The following is a 24,283-nucleotide window of genomic DNA, read 5'->3' on the forward strand; positions in this document are numbered from 1 at the left end:
TCTGAAAACAAGTGCGGTCACCGGGAGCAGGCAGTTCCGAGATCAGGCCTTCATCGGGCTGTTCTCGGCACTGCCTGCTCCCGGTGACCGCATTTGTTTTCAGACCGGCTAGCGGCACAGGCACATGTAAGGGCTTACCTGTGCCTCGCCGGACTTGTGAAAAAAGATGGCAGCCCGCATATGTTCGTGGGCGAACAAAGCAAACTGGCCATCACTGGTGACAGGTCCTATTTAATAACCCTATAGCAGCTGCACAGACTTCCATGTAATATGTACACCCCTGTGCTATCTTTCTACCAGTTATCATAATGCATTCACAATGGAGTGTGATAAAATCCCTGAGTTGAAAGACAAATTGATGTCTGTTACATCTGTATCCCCTTATCTACCAGCTAATTCTGTATTTATTGCTTGAGATAAGCCCGTGTGAAACAATGGAAGGCTTCAGATATTTATAGCTCATTTAAATTTGAATTAGGTGTATAGATAAGAGGGTTGAAAAGCCCAATTAGAAGTATTTGTATCCCTAATCTGGTAATATTTTACCATTGCAAAATTCTCTGTGCGTTCATTGATCGAATATTTTAGAGCAGTTATTCTGGTAATGAAGAATTACTAAGTGGGTACAACATCTGGAAACATCTTTTCTGTTTCATACAAAGACATGCAGCTTGATGGGTTTTACATAATGAACATTATCTTGGATTTTATATCTTGATGTTTGCTGTCAAACTCGCAATAACCTATCACGTCAGTCTGCTCTCTATACTCTGGATGTGATAGTCATATAGGGAACTTTAGCTGTGATTACACTGTGTCAGTAGACATCCGTTATGAAGAGAATCTATCATCCTTAACCCCTTAAGGACTCAGCCCTATTTCACCTTAAGGACTTAGCCATTTTTTGCAAATCTGGCCAGTGTCACTTTAAGTGCTGATAACTTTAAAACGCTTTTATTTACCCAGGCCGTTCTGAGATAGTTTTTTCGTCACATATTGTACTTCATGACACTGCTAAAATTGGGTAAAAAAAAGTACATTTCTTTACATATTACAAATCAACCCAAAATTGGGAAAAATTTGCAAATTTCCAAGTTTCAATTTCTCTACTTCTATAATACATAGTAATACCTCCAAAAAGTTATTACTTTACATTCCCCATATGTCTACTTCATGTTTGGATAATTTTGGGAATGAGATTTTATTTTTTGGGGATGTTACAAGGCTTAGAAGTTTATAAGTAAATCTTGAAATTTTTCAGAAATTTTCAAAAACCCAATTTTTAGGGACCAGTTCAGGTCTGAAGTCACTTTGTGAGGCTTACATAATAGAAACCACCCAAAAATGACCCCATTCTATAAACTACACCCCTCAAGGTATTCAAAACAGATTTTACAACTTTGTTAACACTTTAGATGTCCGACAAGAATTATTGGAAAATAGATATACAATTTAAAAATTTTACTTTTTTGGCAGATTTTCCATTTTAATAATTTTTTTCCAGTTACAAAGCAAGGGTTAACAGCCAAACCAAACTCAATATTTATGGCCCTGATTCTGTAGTTTACAGAAACACGCTATATGTGGTTGTAACCCGCTGTACGGGCACACGCCAGGGCGCAGAAGGAAAGGAATGCCATAAGGTTTTTGGAAGGCAGGTTTTGCTGGACTGTTTTTTTTTTTTTACACCCATGTCCCATTTGAAGCCCCCTGATGCACCCCTAGAGTAGAAACTCCAAATAAGTGGCCCCATTTTAAAAACTACGGGATAGGTTGGCAGTATTGTTGGTACTAGTTTAGGGTACATATGATTTTTAGTTGCTCTATATTACACTTTTTGTGAGGCAAGATAACAAGAAACAGCTGTTTTGGCACCGTTTTTATTTTTTATTTACAACATTCATCTGACAGGTTATATCATGTGATATTTTTATATACCAGGTTGTCACGGATGCGGCGATACCTAATATGTATACTTTTTTTTATTTATGTAAGTTTTACACAATGATTTCATTTTTGAAGCAAAAAATATCATGTTTTAGTGTTTCCATAGTCAGAGCCATAATTTGTTCAGTTTTTGGGCGATTACCTTGGGTAGGGTATGATTTTTGCGGGATCAGATGACGGTTTTATTGGCACTATTTTGGGGTGCGTGTGACTTTTTGATCGCTTGCTATTACACTTTTTGTGATGTAAGGTGACAAAAAATGGTTTATTTAGCACAGTTTTTATTTTACATTTTTTACGGTGTTCATCTGAGGGGTGAGGTCATGTGATATTTTTATAGAGCCGGTCGATATGGACACGGCGATACCTAATATGTATACTTTTTTTATTTATGTAAGTTTTACACAATGATTTCATTTTTGAAGCAAAAAAAATCATGTTTTTGTGTTTCCATATTTATGTAAGTTTTACACAATAACAGCTTTTTTTGGGCGATTGTCTCAGGTAGGGGCTCACTTTTTTGCGGAATGAGATGACAGTTAGATTGGTACTATTTTGGTGGGCAAACGCCTTTTTGATCGCTTGCTGTTGTACTTTTTGTGATGTAAGGTGACAAAAAAATGGTTTATTTAGCAGTTTTTTTTTTTTTTATGGTGTTCATCTGAGGGGTTAGGTCATGCGATATGTTTATAGAGCCGGTCTATACGGATGCGGCGATACCTAATATGTATACTTTTTTTTACCCTATTTTTAACCAATTTATTTTTATTTGGGGAAAATTACGTTTTTGTTTATTTTTACTTGAAACTTTACTTTTTTTTCTGGGAAAATTTAATTTTTTATTTTTTTTCACTTTATTTTTTGTCCCACTTTGGGACTTGAACTTTTGGGGGTATATTCCTTTACAATGCATTCCAATACTTCTGTATTGGAATGTATTGGCTGTAAGAGTAATACTGTGTATTACTCATACAGCTTCTGGGGCCTTTGAGATTCAGGGGGCTAAGTCTCACAGGCTCTTCACCGGAAGGCAGCGCAGATGCCTCAGGAAGGCATTGCGCTGCCTTCCATGCCATCGGGTCCCCCCCACAGCCCCATGGGGACCCGATAGCACCGCCGCCGCACAATAAAAAGCCGCAAACCGCAGGTATGAATTGGCCTGCGGTTTGCGGCAATCGCTGACAGGGGAGGTCACGGGAACCCCCCGAGCATTTAGCCGAGGTGCCTGCTCAATGCTTTGAGCAGGCACCTCGTTCCGATCACCGTCCGCCGGGCAGCGGTGATCGGAAAAACCCATGACGTACCGGTACGTCATGGGTCCTTAAGGACTCAGGATCCATGCCGTACCGGTACGACATGGGTCCCTAATGGGTTAAAGGGAACCTGTCACCGGGATTGTGTGTAGAGCTGAGGACATGGGTTGCTAGATGGCCGCTAGCACATCCACAATACCCAGTCCCCCCCAAGCTCTGTGTGCTTTCATTGTGTAAAAAAAATATTTGATACATATGCAAATTAACCTGAGATGAGTCCTGTCCCTGACACAAATCGTCAGCAGCCAATCCCCTTGTGTAAAAATGGGATTTGTTGGTTACAATATGCAAACGGGATGAGGATGAATGATTGTACAACTACAATATAGATAAAATATACAATGTACAATATACATGAATCCTACACTACAACCAAAGCATAGCCTTTAGAAAGACTAAGGGTACTTTGACACTTGCGGCAGAGGATTCCGGCAGGCAGTTCCATTGCCTGAACTGCCTGCCTGATGCGGCAATCTGGACGCAAACGAATGCATTTATGAGACAGATCCGGATGCGGATCCGTCTCACAAATGCATTGAAATACTGGATCCATCTCTCCGGTGAATCCGGAAAAACTGATCTGGTATATATTATTATTTTTTAACATTTTTAAAGGTCTGCTTATGCTCAGACCGGAAAACCGGATCCGTTTTGCCAGAAAACTTAATGCCGGATCCGGCACTAATACATTTCAATGGCATTCCGGCAAGGGTTCAGGATATTTGGACGGAGAGAAAACTGAAGCATGCTGCAGTATATTCTCCGGCCAAAAAACGTAAGAGGGACTGAACTGATGCATCCTGAACGGATTGCTCTCCATTCAGAATGCATTAGGATAAAGCTGATCAGTTTTTTCCCGGTATTGAGCTCCTGTGACGGAACTCAACACCGGGAAACAAAAACGCTAGTATAAAAGTACCCTTACTTCAAGGAAATGGAGCAGTGTTTAAAAAAGGAATTAAAAGGATGGGATAACACAGCGAGTGAGCGCCCAGTAGACACTATTAAAAGTGGCCATCTTAATGGCAACTAAATTATCTGTCTGACAGTTTAGCAAATGTAAAAGGAAGAAGAAACCACTATGGTTTACTAGAGATATTAACTCATTTGCATAAACTTAAATATGGGAAAGACATGCAAATTAGCAGAATCTGCCTTGTTTTTCAGCTGAAACACTATTTGCATGCCTTTCCTATATTCAAGTTTATGCAAATGAGTTTACATGACAAAACAGTATAGAAAAGTTATTGCATATAATATTAGGACAATTAGAAAACTGAAAATGTGTATGCAGCCCTCCTAAGCAGTGAGAGAAGAGTTAGCTGGCATCCCCCCCAAAAAATTTCCATTTTTGTCATCCTAATGATAATGATCTAGGTGCGCAGGTCCCTGCAAGCCATCCAACTTAAATCAAGCAACTTTGAGGCTTACTGGCTCTCAGTCAGATGAGAGCTGGTCCTGGCAATATCATAGCCCATGAGGTTTATCCGAGGTGTGATTATTGCTAGTTGTTTCATAGTGCACAAGGTAAGGAATGCTGACTGTACCTGTCTCATGGATAGGTTGTTGGTTTCCACATACCCGGCTTTTGGCATACAGACTTTGTGTGATTGTCTGTTAAATGTTATGTATTGTATATTAAATGTAAAAGTTTATTTTTATAGATGTTATATTATTAAATTATTAATGATAGGTTAAAAAACACTTCTAATAAAAATGTATTAATGATAGGTAAAATAATAACGATATAAAAAATCTAGAGTATTCACAATTACGAAGATATAGCATTATATTCTAGATCTTCGCGAATTCTCGAAGTGCCAATATTCCTGATAAAAAAAATAGCAATTTGAATATTCGCGCTCAACACTAATAATGAGCTGATAATGAACATTGGATTTCACCCCTGGATAGTTCAGTAGATCCGCAGTTGGCTGTGGGATAGATATCAGAGTGTTGTTAATGGAGTACATTCTGAGATCTGTCCTGGGTCCTATTCTTTTTAATATCTTTGTAGGCGATATAGGAGAAGGTTTGGGGGGTAAGGTTTGTCTGTTTGCCGATGACACAAAAGCAGGTGCAGACTGGGAACTTAAAGTGGCCCTGGAAAAAATACTAAAAGTGGCCACGTTTTGTAGTCTGGTCCAAATTGATGGAAGGCAGGGCCAGCAATACCATTTTATGGCACATTATACCAACCTAACAGAGCCAAATGCCACAGTCTATCACAAAATACTTCCAACAGAACAAAATACATCTCCAAAAACTTCCACTGGCCAGCCATGAGGCGGGCCCAGGCGGTCCCCTGGGCATCACCGCACGGTGAAATTTCCCTGTAAGGGAACTCAATGTTTCCAAATGTAAAATAATGCACTTGGAGAAAACAAACCCTCAGTCTGAATATCTTATTGGCAGCTCAGTGTTAATGAGGACTTCAAAAGAGAAGAATTTGAGTGTCCTGATATCAGACAGCTTCAAAATGAGTGCACAGTGTGGAGAGGCAGCAGGGAAAGCAAGTAGGATGCTTGGCGGTATAGCTAGAGGTATAACCAGTAGGAAGAACGAGGTTGTGATCACACTGTATAGAGTGCTAGTGAGACCACATCTGGAATACTGTGTCCAGTTCTGGAGACCTCACCTACAAATAGACATAGATAAAATGGAACAGGTACAGAGACGGGCTGCAAAAATGCTGGTGGGTCTTAAGCATAAAACTTGACACGTAAATCTTTAAATATGTTATTGGTTTAACCCCTTCAGGACCCTGCAATTTTTAGCAAATCTGACTTATGACACTTTATGTGGTGATAACTTTTAAACGCTTTTACTTATCCAGGCCACTTTGAGATTGTTTTCTCGTCACTAATTGTTCTTCACGACAGTGGTAAATTTGAGTCAAAATATTTCATTTTTTTAAATAAAAAAAATACAAAATTTACAAAAAAATGGGAAAAATTAGAAAATTTCCAAATTTAAATTTCTCTACTTTTATAATAGATAGTGATGGACGAACCGCAAGTTTGCGGCAGGTCCCATTCATTTTAATAGCAGGCGAACCTGAAAAACCTTCAGCTCATATTTTCAGGAAATAAATAATTACTAGAAGTGCACAAATAGTCCCACAACATGGACAGCGACATACCAGATGTATTATTCGAATTTGCGATCTCCATTCATTATTTTTTTCAATGCAAAATATCGGCAATATAATTTTCACGTAAGCGCATGCACAAATGCACTATACAGTACCCAAATGCACTATAAAAAAAAGTATATTGGTATATAACACCCCGCTTCAATCAGTTTTTTTTGGGGGGGACTGATATATCACACCCGTTATAATTATTTGTTCCAATAACGCTTGTCCCTCTATATACCTTCAGTATTGCAGCAGAACCGCATACAACTGCCGCACAATACAAATGCACTATAATATACTTTCTAACATAGAAAGTATATTATAGCATTGTACAAGGAAGGCAATCCATTAGAATATACATAGAGATAAAACGTAACCTTTAATAATGTTTCTATGAGGGTCCACTCACGCGTCCGTAAGTGTTTTGCGGATCCGCAAAACACGGACACTGGCAATGTGCATTCCGCAATTTGTGGACTGCACATCGCTGGCACTATAATAGAAAATCACTGCAATAAATACACCAAAATGATACGCAACTGACAATACTAGCTAATTCCTCAGGCTGATGTTAAAAGCTGAGAACTTCTGATCTTCCAGTCAGGAACATATCGGAGCCCCTCATGCACCACGTCATGGTGTCTCAGCACGCATGGGGTCCTACCACTCAACTGCCCGTGGTGTGTGAACAGGGTCTGAATCAGTGCTAGAAACCAACTCACAGCCAGGCTCTCACATGCCTCCATAGTGATATCACAAATGCACTGTGAGGAAAAATAAAGCTGTGAGCCGCGCCCACAACAGACCATGTGACACAGAAGCTACCAGCAAAATAAAGTAGCACATTCCATACACATAAAGACAGAAAACTCACTGAGAAAAGTGGCCTAAATGGGTGAAAATGCTCCAAACCCAGACACTGTAGCGTGTCTATAACCGGGTGAGCAATTCCTCTGCATGCGGTCCGCAGACAACGGCAATCCCCAGCAAAAAATGTCTACAATGGAGGATGCCGGGGCGGACCGCATGCACCACAAGAGCATCTTACACAAAATGATACATTGTGCAGATGAAAAAATATATATACACACAAATCACTGCAGAAAATGCACCAAAATGATACGCAACTGACAATACTAGCTAATTCCTTAGGCCGATGTTAAAAGCTGAGAACTTTGCCAATATCTTCCAGTCAGGAACATATCGGGGCCCCTCATGCACCACGTCACGGTGTCTCAGCACGCATGGGGTCCTACCACTCAACTGCCAGTGGTGTGTGAACAGGGTCTGAATCAGTGCTAGAAATGAACTCAGCCCCAGAAATGAAAAACCCCAAGAAGTGACCCTATTTTGAAAAGAGCACCCCCGTACAAACATTTTAAGTGGTGGAAAGGGCACTTTTGACCTAACAGGTGTTTCACAGAAATGAATATATAGTGGTTGGTGAAAAGTGGATCTGTAAGCTATGCGGACTAAATCAGAGATATAAGGTGCTAAAACTACAGGGTACATCATGGATGAAATTAAATTAATAATCCATGGATGAGTGGTAGATTTTAAAACACTCCTGCTTGCACAGGCCAGGTTTTTCAGGGAAGGTTTCAGAGTGGTAAATGGTGTCTTTACTTATCCCCCTTTTGTAACACACCCTGCCTCTTTTTGCGGTCCTTCCCTTTATTGTTGCCTGGGGAACTTGACCTGGAAAATGTTGCCCTGGTAAAATACGGGCACTGTGACTTCCTGAAGTACTGGGATCCTTGATAACCACCTCTTAGAACTGAAGGAAAGTTCCTGTGTGGCCTGCAGACTGAAATAGCATGTACGGATTGCACATTGCCATCTGTACAATGTGTACAGCCAGCTTTTTGTACCACACTTTTGTTTTTCATGTGGCACTGTAGGGCTTCAGAAGTTGATCTGAAAGATCCACCCCACCTAGGTGCCTGTTGTAGTCCAGGATACAAACTGGTTTGGGGTAGTGGTTGTGGTACCTCGTACAGGAGCAGGGGAGCTGGTGTTAGTGTTAATGGTGGTCAGTACAAGGATGTCCCTCTTGTCCTTGTACTTAACCACCAGCATGTTCTCATGGAGGAGAGCCCTACTTTCACCCATTCTCAGTGGGTTGCCCTACCAGGGATCTAGGGAGGCCTCTCAGATTTTTGTGCACTGTGCTGCAAGCCACAGGGGTATGCTGGTATAATAGTTAACCACATAGAGGTGGTAACCCTTATCCATCAGTGGGTGCAGTAAGTCCCACACGATCTTCGCACTAACTTCTAGGATGGGAGGGGAATTCTGTGGGTTCTATCCGGGAATCTTTCCCTTTGTAAATGTGGAACTTGTGGGTGTACCCGGAGCTACTCTCACAAAGTTTTTATATCTTTATGCCATACCTTAAAGCAGCCAATGACAGGCCTAGCCTTGAACAGACGGTCAAATGTCGGGTCGCTTTGGGGTGGGCACTGTGCATTCTCGTTCTAGTGTATGAATTTCCGAATTGACTTAAATTGTTTCTGGGTCATGGTCTTACTGTAAATTGGAGTCTGGTAGAAAATGTCCGAACTCCAATATTGTCTAATGTTTGGATTCTTTACAACGCCCATATGCAGCATGAGTCCCCAAAACTTCATCACCTCAGTAGAGGCCTGGCAGAGCATCACCAGGGATGAAACCCAGCGTCTGGTGATGTCTATGCATTCCAGACTTCAGGCTGTAATTGACTGCAAAGGATTTGCAACCAAGTATTAAAAAATGAAAGTTTATTTATTTGATTTATGATTAATATTCTGTCCCATTACTTTTGGTCCCTTAACAAGTGGGAGGCACATATACAAACTGTTGTAATTCCTACACCATTCACCTGATTTGGATGTAAATACCCTCAAATTAAAGCTGACAGTCTGCAGTTAAAGCACATCTTGTTCGTTTCATTTCAAATCCTTTGTGGTGGTGTATAGAGCCAAAAAATTTAGAATTGTCGATGTCCCAATATTTATGGACCTGACTATATATATATATATATATATATATATATACACAGTGGATATAAAAGGTGGATACAGTGGATATAAAAAGTCTACACACCCCTGTTAAAATGTCAGGTTTCTGTGCTGTAAAAAAAAAAAATAGACAAAGAAATCACTTCAGAACTTTTTCCACCTTTAATGTGACCTATAAACTGTACAACTGAATTGAAAAACAAACTGAAATCATTTAGGTAGAGGGAAGAAAAAATATAAAAATAAAATAATATTGTTGCATAAGTGTGCACACCCTTAAACTAATACTTTGTTGAAGCACCTTTTGATTTGATTACAGCACTCAGTCTTTTTGGGTATGAGTCTATCAACATGGCACATTTTGACTTGGCAAGATTTGCCCACGCTTCTTTGCGAAAACACTCCAAATCTCTCAGATTGCGAGGGGGATCTCCTGCGCACAGCCCTCTTCAGATCACCCCACAGATTTTCAATCGGATTCAGGTCTGGGATCTGCCTGGGCCATTCCAAAACTTTAATCTTCTTCTGGTGAAGCCATTCCTTTGTTGATTTGGATGTATGCTTTGGGTCGTTGTCATGCTGAAAGATGAAGTTCCTTTTGTGTTCAGCTTTCTAGCAGAAGCCTGAAGGTTTTGTGCCAATATTGACTGGTATTTAGAACTGTCCATGTGTCACAACCAGACAGCTGAGAAGCTCTGACAGAGGCCTTTCAGAACCTCCTCCTTGAGTTTCTGTGTTGTGGTATTCAGCTCCTCCTCTCGGTAGCCTCTCTCAGCTGTCATGTGTTGGACTAATTGCTTCCCTTTAAATTCTTCCCCAGAAGGCTTTTCTGGGCGGCTTATACTACTTCCTGGAGTGTGTGTGCACGCTGACTCTGGCCTCCTGTTTGCTTCAAAGCTAAGTGTTGTACCTTTATCTGTTATTTTCTGTTTGCTGGATCCCAGGTGACCCTGACTCCCTCCGTATCTTGTGTAGGGAGCCGGTGGTCGTGTCCCCTCACTATTGTAGGGTGCTCAGGGCTTTATAGTCAAGGTTCGTGGATATGCAAACCTCCACCATTCGGATCTTTGCATAGGCTGAGCAGCCAGGGAAAGTGCCAGGTCTTCTGCAGGGGTCTCCCTTGGTTCCTTAGTTTTTGGATCCAGCGAGTCGTTTATACATGTTGCTTTGCCTTGTTTCCCGTACACCGTCCGTGACATTATAAGCCGCCATAACCGTCTCAAGCAGGGGCGTAGCTATAGGCTCATTGGCCCTGGTGCAAGAATTCAATTTGGGCCCCCCCCTACCCTCAATACCATTTCCTAACACCACCAGACCCCTGCACGCCCACCGTTCCCATATTGCTGATGATATAGCTGCCGCTTGTGCTGGAATCAGTCTATTGCCGAATGCACACGGCCGTGAACGGTCCGTGGTATCCCGGCCCGGATTCCTGCTGACAGCAGGAGCGCACTGACGCCGTGCGCTTCATGCTGCCACTGTACTTCAGTAATACACTCGTATAGATCATACGAGTGTACTACTGTAGTACAGTGGCGGCATGAAGCGCACGGCGTCATAGCAACCAATGACGCCGTGCGCTCCTGCTGTCAGCAGGAATCCAGGCCGGGATACCACGGACCGCTCACCGCCGTGTGCATTCGGCCTATATGTGTCATTCTGCAGCATGGGAGGTACATAGTTCTTAATTTTCCTTCACTTATCCTTTCAGTTTGCTTCATCATATGCCAGCAGGGCTATTGACATCGCCGCCAAGCCCGCCATTATTGCTCACACATGGCTGGTCAGCACTGGAAATATGGGATTGCAACTGCAACCCCTATGGGTGCAGTGACTGTCACCATATTGCTGTGAGTGACTGATGATTATAGCTGTCGCTTGTGCTGGAATCAGTCACTCACGGCAATATGGTGACAGTCACTGCTCCCATAGGTGTTGCACTTGCAATCCCATATTTCCAGTGCTGACCAGCCCTGTGTTAGCAATAATGGCGGGCTTGGCGGCGATGTTAATAACCCTGCTGGCATATGATAAAGCAGTGATGATCATGATATAGCTGCCGCTTGTGCTATGAATGTGATGGTCTATGGGCCATAGACCATCACATGATTCATAGGACTCTGCTGTGATATCTACCAGTACTTGTAGGATAGCAGTAGTGAGTCCTCTTACTTGCAGAGCTCATTTGCAGCTGCACATGTGGCTAGAACGGTGCTAGTAAGAGGACCCACTACTGCTATCCTATGTGATGGTAGTGTTCTCTAGCTACTAACAAGCGAAGCACCCAACTGCCAGAGCAGAGACTGTCTCCGAGTCTCTGCTAGTCACGTCGCTACACCTGCCCTCACCTCACTCGGGCGGCACGCAGCTTCTCCTCCGTTGCTCCACTTCCGGACAGTACTGCCAGACGGGACGACTCCCTCTCCTGGCTGAGCCTGCGCCTGCACGGCTGCACGCACGGCTCTGCCTCCGCCCCCCCCTGTGAAGTTAGCCGCCGGATATTCTGTACTCTGTAAATCAGGGGCCACTGCCAGGGCTTCACTCCGTCTCTCCTGGGGGGCCCTGTGGGCCCCCCTGACTTAGGGGCCAGGTCGCAATTGCGACCGCTGCGACCCCTATAGCTACGCCACTGGTCTCAAGCATGGATCCGGTTTCACTTTTGGCTGAACGCTTCCAGGGTCTTTCATTGGAGGTAGCTGATCTCCGTAAGACTTTTTCTCAGCTTCAAGTGACCGGTTCAGCTTGCGTTCATGGAGTTTGTTCTGAGCCTAAGATCTCGCTCCCGGATACGTTCTCCGGGGGTAGTGAGAATTTTGTGCGTTTTAGAGAGGCTTGCAAACTCCATTTTCGCCTTCTTCCCCACTCCTCTGGTGATGAGGAACGGAGGGTGGGGATCATTATATCGCTGCTCAGAGGTAACGCTCAGTCCTGGGCCTTTTCGCTGCCGGAGGGGGCACGGCCTCTCCGTTCAGTGGATGAATTCTTTTTAGCCCTGGGTCAGATATATGATGATCCGGATCGTATTGCTCTGGCTAAACTACGTCTATTATGCCAGGGTAAACAATCCGCAGAAATATACTGCTCAGAATTTCGGAGATGGGCAGTTGATACTGGTTGGAATGATGCTGCGCTCCGAAGTCAATTTTGCCATGGTCTTTCAGAGGGATTGAAAGATGCATTTGCCTTTCATGAGAGGCCTATTTCTTTGGACTCTGCTATGTCTCAGGCCGTTCGTATTGACAGGCGTCTTAGAGAGAGAGGAGAGATGTCCCCTTCCTGTCATACTCAGTCCCAGGACAGTGCAGCGGTCCCGTTCTGTGCGCAGGGGTCTCAGTCGCCGTCAGTCCCTTCTGAGCAGGAGCCCATGCAGCTGGGGTTGATTGCTTCTGATAATAGAAGATTCAGCTCGCATGGGAGGGTTTGTTTTTGTTGTGGAGGTATAAATCATTTGGCAAATATTTGTCCCTCTAGGAGATTCAGGCAGTTTTCTGGGAGTAATAAAGAAACAAACAAGAAAAAATCTTTTAAAAATGTTCCGTCTGTTACTATTGGCAGGGTTGAGGCGGAAATTGAAGGTTTTCCATTTGCTTGTAGTTCCCGTTTTGTCCTGCCGGCTAGGGTGGCGCTAGAGAGCAAGAACATTTTTTGTGAGATTTTTGTGGATAGTGGAGCAGCGGTTAATCTCATTGATAATCAATTTGCGATAACTCATGGTTTCCAGGTGCGCACTTTGGGAAAGGATATTCCTGTTTTTGCTATCGATTCCGCTCCACTTTCTCAAAAATCATTAAAGGGCATAGTTCACAATATCCGTTTAATTGTGAGTGATGCTCATGTTGAGGATGTGTCATGTTTCGTCCTTAGCGGTTTACCCACCCCTCTGGTGTTGGGGCTGCCCTGGTTCACTAAGCATAACCCCACCATTGATTGGCAAGCGAGGCAAATAAATGGTTGGAGTGACTTTTGCAGAGAGAATTGCCTCATGACATCTGTTTCTGAGGTTGCTACTAAGACTGTACCATCTTTTCTCTCTGAATTTTCGGATGTCTTCTCTGAGAGTGGAGTTCAGGATTTGCCCCCGCACAGGGAGTACGATTGCCCTATTAATCTCATCCCAGACGCCAAGCTGCCTAAATCTCGTTTATACAATCTTTCCCAACCTGAGAGGATCGCTATGCGTGCTTATATCTCTGAGAGTCTGAGAAAGGGACACATACGACCCTCGAAGTCACCTGTTGCCGCTGGTTTTTTCTTTGTTAAGAAAAAAGATGGTTCTTTAAGACCTTGTCTGGATTTCAGGGAGCTGAACAATATCACAATTCGTGACCCTTATCCGCTTCCTCTGATCCCGGACCTATTTAACCAGGTTGTTGGGGCTAAAGTCTTTTCCAAATTAGATTTAAGAGGGGCATACAACCTGGTCAGGGTCAGAGAAGGGGACGAATGGAAGACTGCCTTCAATACCCCTGAGGGCCATTTTGAAAATTTGGTTATGCCTTTTGGTTTGATGAATGCCCCAGCCGTTTTTCAGCATTTCGTGAACAGCATTTTTTATCAGTTGATGGGAAAATTTGTATTGGTGTATTTGGATGACATTTTGATTTTTTCTCCCGATTTCAAAACTCATAAGGAACATTTACGTCAGGTCTTGCTCATCCTGCGGGAGAATAAATTATATGCGAGACTGGAAAAATGTGTGTTTGCGGTTCCAGAAATTCAATTTCTGGGGTTTCTTCTCTCCGCTTCTGGTTTTCGCATGGACCCCGAGAAGGTCCGCGCTGTGCTTGAGTGGGAGCTTCCTGAGAATCAAAAGGCGCTGATGCGTTTTTTGGGCTTTGCCAATTATTACAGGAAGTTCATTTTGAATTATTCTTCTATTGTTAAACCACTCACTGATATGACCAGAAAGGGGGTAGATTTTTCTTCTTGGTCAGTAGAGGCGCGTAAGGCTTTTTCTGATATCAAGGAGAGTTTTGCTTCCGCTCCCATCTTGGTGCAACCTGATGTTTCTTTACCCTTCATAGTTGAGGTTGATGCTTCTGAGGTGGGTGTGGGGGCGGTCTTGTCTCAGGGTTCCTCTCCTGCCAATTGGCGACCGTGTGCCTTTTTCTCAAGAAAACTCTCCTCCGCAGAGAGAAATTACGATGTGGGAGATAGGGAATTGTTGGCCATCAAGTTGGCTTTTGAGGAATGGCGCCATTGGCTAGAGGGAGCCAGACACCCTATTACCGTATTTACTGACCATAAAAATCTGGCCTACTTGGAGTCAGCCAAGCGTCTGAACCCGAGACAGGCCAGATGGTCGTTGTTCTTTTCTAGGTTTAATTTTGTTGTCACGTTCCGCCCTGGAGTTAAGAATGTGAAGGCAGATGCCCTGTCACGTTGTTTTCCGGGAGGCGGGAATTTTGAAGACCAGGGTCCCATTTTGGCTGAAGGTGTGGTGGTCTCTGCTCTTTTTCCTGAATTGGAGGCAGAGGTGCAGGCAGCCCAGTCAGAGGCTCCTGATCTTTGTCCTCCTGGGAGGTTGTTTGTGCCTCTCGCTTTAAGACACAAGATTTTTAAAGAACACCACGATACGGTCCTTGCTGGGCACCCGGGGGTAAGAGCCACACTGGATCTCATCGCTCGGAGATTCTGGTGGCCTGCGCTTCGTAAGTCGGTTGAGGGTTTTGTGGCAGCCTGCGAGACTTGCGCTCGTGCCAAAGTCCCTCATTCACGGCCATCAGGTCCTCTCCTTCCCTTACCCATTCCTTCCCGTCCTTGGACACATCTGTCCATGGACTTCATAACAGACCTGCCTCGTTCCTCGGGGAAGACTGTGATTCTGGTGGTGGTGGACCGTTTTAGCAAAATGGTGCATTTCATCCCTTTTCCTGGTTTGCCCAATGCTAAGACGCTGGCGCAGGCATTTGTTGATCACATTGTCAAATTGCACGGTATTCCTTCAGACATAGTCTCTGATAGGGGCACGCAGTTTGTTTCCAGATTCTGGAAGGCTTTCTGTTCTCGCTTGGGGGTTCGGTTGTCATTCTCTTCTGCTTTCCACCCGCAGTCGAATGGCCAGACAGAGCGCGTCAATCAGAATCTGGAGACATATCTGCGTTGTTTTGTGGCGGAGAATCAAGAGGATTGGTGTTCTTTTTTGTCCCTTGCTGAGTTTGCTTTAAATAACCGTCGTCAGGAGTCCTCTGATAAGTCACCATTTTTTGGTGCATATGGGTTTCATCCACAGTTTGGGACTTTCTCGGGAGAGGGGTCTTCTGGTTTACCTGATGAGGACAGATTCTCCTCGTCTTTGTCATCTATTTGGCAAAAGATTCAAGATAATCTAAAGAGCATGAGTGAGAGATATAAGCGTGTGGCTGATAAGAGACGTGTGCTTGGTCCGGACCTGAATGTTGGTGATCTGGTGTGGTTGTCTACCAAGAATATCAAATTGAAGGTTCCCTCCTGGATGTTGGGTCCTAGGTTTATTGGGCCTTACAAAATCCTGTCTGTCATCAATCCTGTTGCATACCGTCTTGATCTTCCTCAGACTTGGAAGATCCATAATGTTTTTCATAAGTCCTTATTGAAACCTTATGTTCAACCCATTGTACCCTCGCCTTTGCCTCCTCCTCCGATTATGGTTGATGGGAATCTTGAATTTCAGGTCTCTAGGATTGTGGATTCTCGTCTTGTCCGCGGTTCTCTTCAGTACCTTGTTCAGTGGGAGGGGTATGGTCCTGAGGAGAGGATGTGGGTCCCAGTGACGGACATTAAGGCCTCTCGTCTCATCAGGGCTTTCCATAGGTCCCATCCTGAGAAGGTGGGTTCTGAGTGTCCGGAGTCCACTCGTAGAGGGAGGGGTACTGTCACAACCAGACAGCTGAGAAGCTCTGACAGAGGCCTTTCAGAAACTCCTCCTTGAGTTTCTGTGTTGTGGTATTCAGCTCCTCCTCTCGTTAGCCTCTCTCAGCTGTCATGTGTTGGACTAATTGCTTCCCTTTAAATTCTTCCCCAGAAGGCTTTTCTGGGCGGCTTATACTACTTCCTGAAGTGTGTGTGCACGCTGACTCTGCTTCAAAGCTAAGTGTTGTACCTTTATCTGTTATTTTCTGTTTGCTGGATCCCAGGTGACCCTGACTCCCTCCGTATCTTGTGTAGGGAGCCGGTGGTCGTGTCCCCTCACTATTGTAGGGTGCTCAGGGCTTTATAGTCAAGGTTCGTGGATATGCAAACCTCCACCATTCGGATCTTTGCATAGGCTGAGCAGCCAGGGAAAGTGCCAGGTCTTCTGCAGGGGTCTCCCTTGGTTCCTTAGTTTTTGGATCCAGCGAGTCGTTTATACATGTTGCTTTGCCTTGTTTCCCGTACACCGTCCGTGACATCATGATTCCCTCTAGCTTAACTAAGGCCCCAGTTCCAGCTGAAGAAAAACAGCCCCAAAGCATGATGCTGCCACCACCATGCTTCACTGTGGGTATGGTGTTCTTTTGGTGATTTGCAGTGTTGTTTTTGCACCAAACATATCTTTTGGAATTATTCAGACCATAACACCTTTTTTGGGAGACTTCAGATGTGTTTTTGCAAAATGTAGCCTGGCTTGGATGTTTTTCTTCGTAAGAAAAGGCTTTCATCTTGCCACTCTACCCCATAGTCCAGACATATGAAGAATATGAGAGATTGTTGTCACATGTACCACACAGTCAGTCCAGTACTTGCCAGATATTCCTGCAGCTCGTTTAATGTTGCTGTAGGCCTCTTGGTAGCCTCCCAGACCAGTTTTCTCATCAATTTTGGGGGGGCGTCCAGTTCTTGGTAATGTCAATGTTGTGCCATATTTTCTCCACTTGATGATGACTGTCTTCACTGTGTTCCATGGTATATCTAATGCCTTAGAAATTATTTTGTACCCTTCTCCTGACTGATACCTTTTAACAATGAGTTCCCTCTGATGCTTTAGAAGCTCTCTGTGGACCATGGCTTTTGCTGTGGGATGCGACCAAGAAAATTTCAGGAAAGACCAACTAGAGCAGCTGAACTTTATTTGGGGTTAATCAGAGGCACTTAAAAAAAAAAAGCACAAAGAATAATCCCCAAGTGCTGATCAGGCAGGTATGCACTGAACAGCACTTGGCGGTCACAGCTCGCACACAAAAAAAGCGGTGCAGAACTGGAAAATTGTAAAAAAAAAAAGACCAAAAAAGTGCACGGATCGAATGGCATCCGTAAAAAAAGTACGGGGGGAGGGGCTGGGGGTGACGGACGGGGGGAGGGACAGGGGGGGTGGTTTAGGGATCTGGAACGGCTGCAAATGAAAAAAAAAAACAGTGCAGCAACTCCAGATGTTTTCCTTCTTTTCCCAGCAAGCCAACAAGTAGCACAGAATCTCTCTGCATGCAGTCACTAGCTAGAATGGCTTCATGCAGAGAGGTTTAGCCCTTTCCTGTACAGCTATAGCGCTGTCATTGGCTGGAGAGTTATTCCAGCCAATCGCAGTGCTGGCAGGAGATGCCAAACACTGGTGTCCCCTGCCTCACCTCAAAGGAGACTGGTGCTGACCCATTCAGCACCGGTCACCTCCCCTTGACCCCCTCATGACCTGCCCCGCAGCTCCATACTGCTCCAGATGCTGCGATGTGCCGCTGTTCATTGACCGGCCAATCGCAGCGCTTGCAGGGGCGGTGCTGCACCATGTTGCCCTTACCTGGCATGGATGCCTGCCGGTAAGAGCAGCCAAGGTGCCTCGATTCCCCCGTGATTACCTTCCCTCCCACCTCCCAGTGGACAGTGTGCCGTACATGTACGTCACTGGTCCTTAAGTCCCGTCCAGCTGTTACATACATTTACGGCAAGGGTCTTTAATGGGTTAAAAAGTTCAGGAGGGAAGTGTTCTCCACAAGAAGCTAAACGCAAGAAAAAGGGGCCACAATCTGAAATTAGCTGGGGGTAAGATCAGGAGCAATGTGATGAAATATTATTTTACTGAAAGAGTGGTTGAAGAAAACTTCCAGCAGATGTGGCTGGGAAATCTACAGTAAGTGATATTAAACATGCATGGGATAAACACACGTCTAACCTCAGATAAAAAAGAAATAATATAAGGTCAGACTAGATGGACTAGGTGGTCTTTTAATGCCATCAATCATCTGTGTTTCTATGAAAACGTCCAGAGTGTTCTAGACAATCAGATTGAGTGCAATGTGATGGAAAGTTGTGTTTGTACTGCAGGTCTTTTTTAAACTCTAATATTCCTGGGGGTCGATGGTGGTTTAGCAGTTAACACTTTATAACTTATATCATATTTATAACTTATATAATATTCTATCATTTGATTTACGGTAGTGAAGATGGTAATGAAGATTGACTTTGGCAGCAATGTGTACCTATAATTTAACCTAAGTAGGTCCAAAATTGTCAGAGACTTTTTCTATTCTAATAATGCAGATCTCTGTTGCGGCCTGCCTTCAAATCATCTAGTTAAATACTAAATGTTGCCTGCTTGCAGTGGCCACTAGAGGGAGCTCACTGCATTATAGAGATTTACACAGTTTCCATTATCTCTCTGGTGGTGTGATACATATATATATAAATATATATATATATATATATATATTCTCCTGAACTGGTTAGAGGCAAGCTTCTGGGTACTAGGATACACCCCGTCAGTTTGAAAAGGGGTTCCTTTAAAAAGTGTAAACCAAGCAGAATAAGTATAAAATGAAGAAACGAGGGGCATTGTATTATAATAAATGAGGCTTTGCTCTGTAAACCACCCCTAATCATGGGAGCCTCATTCTCTGACTTATCACCATTTCCCACTGAAGCCGTAACACAATGCAATGATTTTCTTAGTAGGATTCAGACTGACGTTTTATTTCAATCCGTATGACAGTTTATACAATCCCATCTGGATAGTAAAATTGTTAAGTGAAATGTTAATGGCTGTCTTTAAAGCAGAATTATTCCACATCTATTTTTCGTATGTAAGTTATGAGCCTTGTCACTGCCATAAATAGTATACTAAAACATAACTGTTTAACCTGCTAACAAATGGGATTTTATGACATGGTGGACTGCTGTGAATGAGGCACTCTACCAGGAGCCTTGATTAACCATCTCGGTTGTGTGTTACAGCAGATTCTTCACATAAAATGCTCTTTTTTTAATGATTACTTTGCTTTTTCACTTTGCAGACAGAGTTGTTTGTTCATTCATTTAAAGACCCTTTGGTCAGCAGTGCTCTCTTGGCGCTCTACACGGCTCGGCCAGGCTGTGCAAACGTGAAGCTTACGGACCCGAGAAATAGCCCGACCGAGAATGATATGCAAGGTCAGGACAACACGCACCCAATAAGCAGGCAGGACTCTATTCCTCACCACTCTGAATATGATGAGGAAGAATGGGTAAGTAATTCTGCTTCATCTCACCCTATTGCTCATGGGCAGCTCTACATTGTGTCATTCCTCCTCGAAATATGTGAATAACTACATCTGGGTGTTACCCTTTCTCTTGTCAATTGTGTGTCCATCCACGGTCTGACACTGCCCCATCTAACGAGTTTTTGAAAAAATTAATTCTAGACTCACACATGACATACTTACCCTGTTTGTGAGTTGGTCACCATAACGCCTTATCTTACAAAGACTTTTAATAGACACTATAAATTATCCCTGCCATAATAAATTTGTACTATGGAATGTATTTTTGATTATTAAAGGACATCTGTCAGCAGATCTGTACCTATGACAGTAGCTGACCTCTTACATGTGCACTTGGCAGCTGAAGGCATCTGTGTTGGTCCCATATTCATTTGTGCCCGCATTGATCAGAAAACTGATGTTTTAACATATGCAAATGCTGCCTTTATTCCTAGAGGTTCTGCTCTCTCTACAACAGCCGCACCCTCTCACTTTATTGACAGGCCCAGGCACGATCTCATTTGCACTGTGTGGTCTTGTCAAAGTACAGGGGCGCGGCAGTTGCAGAGATTGCCGAGCCTCTAGGAGGAGCCTCGTTGCTCCTCCTTTTCATTCTATCTGATAGCAGCAATACCAGCCCTATCAATCAAAGTGTAGAGGGCGTGGCAGTTGCAGAGAGAGCAGAGCCTTTAGGTGTAACAGCAACGCCCCCGTTGCTCCTAGTGGCTCATTTGCATATATTAAAACACAATTTTTATCAACAATGCAACACAGATGCCTTCAGCTGCCAAGCGCACATGTAACAGGTCAGCCAGTTTCATAGGTACAAATCTGCTGACGGATGGCCTTTAAACCCTTGGTTTTGAAGAGTAAGAGGTCTTTGAAAAAAATAAAAATAAATTGCTGAAGCACTAAAGTTTGTACATGGCCTTCCTCCCTAAATCTGTTCAGGGCCTACCTCATTCCAGGCGTGTCACATATGTGAAAGATAGAAAAGCCTCTTTGTGTAATCCACCGGTATTCTGTACATTGCATAGACTGTGAAGGGCAGAGATTCTCATGTATACATTATACATGCAGTGCCCCTCAGTTTAGTGTAGTTATGATATTTGTATTCAGGTTCTTCCCGACACTGCTGTATGAATGTCTATTTTGCGTATATAGGTCAGCGGCACTATCAGAAATTTACTTTGTATATGAACCTGCATGACTAAAAGAGCGGTAACAGTCAGTGTAAGAATGATCATTGTGTTACTTATACACAGAGTTCCAATAAAAAACCCCACCTATGGGTATTATTCCATTTGATATATAATGCAGTATTACTTTGAGGTGGTCTATGTGTGCAGAATAAACTTTGTATTTAATCTAAGCTGTAAATCTTTCCTCTGGAGGTTTTACAGCGAAGTTTGAAACACTGCGGGTGTGCATAGATTGGCGCTGTTATTGTGCCTGGTATATTATGTCTGCCAAGAGAGGTACCATAATTGTAATATCTTCATCAACCATCTAAATGAGGACAATACGTTTTCATTCGAAGCCAACCAGCGTATTTAGAAAGCACGAAAGCAAAATGAATTGTGAACTGCCGAGATAACTGTTTAACTTGCGTATAATTGTGAAAAATAATAATACCTTAGAGGAACATTGTTTTAAAGACCAGCGTGAATGTGGGAAGTCTAATTTTAGCTGATGTAATTGAAGTTGCTATGATTCATTAGAGCTCCTGATGTAAAGGTAAACCACACAGGGAGAATTCACGGAGTTTCTTGTTAATAGTCTTTATGCTGTTTACTAGGTTGGCATGTACTGTTTTTTAGGAAAACAATCAAAATTAATTGACATCTGAATTTATTGTATGTATTATCATGTGCAAGAAGTGTTTATTTGCTGTTACATATTCCTTCTGTGCTGTCAAATAATGTGCAATGCAGACATATTGTTAAGGCTTTTTTATATACATATTCTCCTTTTTAATGAGCTAACGAGACATCGGCCCTGGGAGTGACTGTGACCAACACTGTACAAACATGTCACTATTTGATTTTTATTAAAGGGGTTTTCGAGGAATTTAATATTGATGGCCTATCCTCGGGATTGGTCATCAACGTCTGATCCTGAGGGTCACCCTCACCAATCAACAGTTTTAAGAGGCCAGGGCTCTCCGGTAACTACAGCATATCACGCGCAACAACGTACATTGTATAGCGGCTGTGCTTAGTATTGCAGCCCAAACCCAATCACTTGATTGTGCCTGATCTGCAAATAGGCCATGTAACCAATTAACGGGACCTCAGTGGTCTAGGTAGAGACCATCACTGGCCTAGAGAAAGTCTCTTCAAACAGCTGATCAGTGGAGTTTCTGGGAGTCAGCCACCACACCGATCATATACTGATGACCGATAGGCCATCGGTTTTGGACTCCCAAAAAAACCCTTTAAACTTTTTAGGCTATATCTCTTTTTTTTTTTTGGGGGGGGGGGGCTGGTTAGTTAACATAGCTGAAAAGTAACATGGTAGTATCAATAACAAGCAAGAATGAATTTTTCTTTACAACTTTGTATCCCTGAGACATAACTTGAGACTGCTGGGCCACATGTAAGTTCTGTAACTGGCCCTCCCCCACCATGTGCAGTTTATAATACTGGTGTTGTCTTATGTAGCAGTGGCCTTTGGACTCCCTCAGGGCCTGAGTGCAGCTGAGAACTCTGCTCTTGTAATAGCTGCACCCCTACTCACACTCACCAAACGGAGATAGTTAGCAAGTGACACTGATTTCACTTGTTTATTATCAACGTCTCTAATAACACAACGCACTGATAGGACACACACCAAATGTTGCACATTTTCGTACCATAATTTCAGAACAAAGTAAATGAAAGTATATGTTGCTGTAGCTAAGTATAATCTATACATTTGAGCCTATAAATTTAATAGAGATTATTTTGTCAATGTACTAGGACTAAGCTGACAGCCATATTAAGGACCTGAGCATCTATAGAGTCCTGTAGGCCCATACTACTCCACACCCATAGGGTCAAGGACTTTCTTTGATGAAAGAAATGTGCATGTCATATTGCTCCGGTATTGCGCTATAAAATTATTAGATATAGGTCCATAATACAGACTTTTAGGCAATCTTTGCTCCCCTAAATAGTCTGTGCATGCAGCATTGCTATGTGCATGAAGCCTAACATATCTACTATTGTAATTGGGATACTGTAAATGGGATCATCATTTTTACACCTTTCGTTTTTTTCTGGCTCATCCTACCATTCTTTTATGTGATTTTACCTGACTTCCGATATGTGCACATCTGCGCTTAGATTCCAATATTCTGTTGCGGCATAGGGATGGAATCACTGGATCCGGTATATGACGGACACCTACAGCACCAGAGATTCCCTCAAGAAACAATGGCCTCAGGATACAATATTTTCAACATACAGTGGTCTTTTTCTGACCCATCGTAAGTTGAAACTAGACTCAACATACAATGTCTCAGACTCAGATCCAACCAATCAAGGACACTTCTCTCATAAAATAGCTGGATTAGTTACTAGTTATCAGCTATTCCTGACGGTTATTATGTAAGGACTTGTTTTATCTGTCTTAGTTATCTGACTATTCGGAACCTGTCACCCGGATTTTGGGTAAAGAGCTGAGGACATGGGTTGCTAGATCGCCGCTAGCACATCTGCAATACCCAGTCCCCATAGCTCTGTGTGCTTTTATTTAAAAAAATGATTTGATACATATGCAAATTAACCTGAAATGAGTCATAGCTTGAAAATATGACTCTTCTCTGGTCACACAAGTAAGATATGACTCTTTTATGTTAATTTGCATATGTATCAAATCGTTTTTTTTACACAATAAAACCACGGAGAGCTATGGGGGCTGGGTATTGCGGATGTGCTAGCGGCCATCTAGCAACCCATGTCCTCAGCTCTATACCCAAAATCCCGGTGACAGGTTCCCTTTAAACCTTCATTTTCTGTTACATTGGATGGCATTTTGTGGCTTTGGAACTGATTACCCAAATTACGATGGTTTCAACGTACAGTGGTCATCCTGGAACCAGTTTATATTGTAACTTGAGGGACCGCTGTATCTTCTAGGGGAGAATAACTCCATAATTCTGCACCATAAGCAGACACAATATAGCAGCTCATAAAGTGTCCCATAGCGTAGTTTCCAACTGTCCCGAATTTGCCAGGATTGTCCCTGATTTTCAGAGACAGTCCTGGCAAATTCACACTGTCCGAGGCCAAAATGGGCAGGGCTGACAGGAACCCCTTCTCGGGGGGCGGCTCATATGCTCTGATTTCAGCAACTCAAATGTTGGCAAGGATGCCATAGTATGCAACATACAGGCTCTATGCATCTACAGACAGGCTCCATAAGCATATCAACATATGAATGTGCCATTCACCAAACAAAAAAAATAGCGTAGCATTCGCTATATTATGTATATATATA

At 43.2% G+C, this 24,283-nt stretch overlaps 1 protein-coding gene across 9 annotated transcripts in view; it reads left to right on the forward strand.

Annotated features, from left to right (window-relative positions):
* The window catches only part of INPP4B (inositol polyphosphate-4-phosphatase type II B), a 700,458-nt gene that overhangs the window by 591,818 nt on the left and 84,357 nt on the right, over positions 1-24,283 (forward strand). For all 9 annotated transcript variants that reach the window (XM_044300592.1, XM_044300585.1, XM_044300600.1 and 6 more), the window contains one exon: positions 19,577-19,786. In XM_044300592.1, the coding sequence (XP_044156527.1) occupies positions 19,577-19,786 (210 nt within the window). The remainder of the gene's footprint in view (positions 1-19,576; positions 19,787-24,283) is intronic.

This window comes from Bufo gargarizans, chromosome 1 (assembly GCF_014858855.1).
Source record: "Bufo gargarizans isolate SCDJY-AF-19 chromosome 1, ASM1485885v1, whole genome shotgun sequence".
In the NCBI taxonomy this organism is placed as follows: Eukaryota; Metazoa; Chordata; class Amphibia; order Anura; family Bufonidae; genus Bufo; species Bufo gargarizans.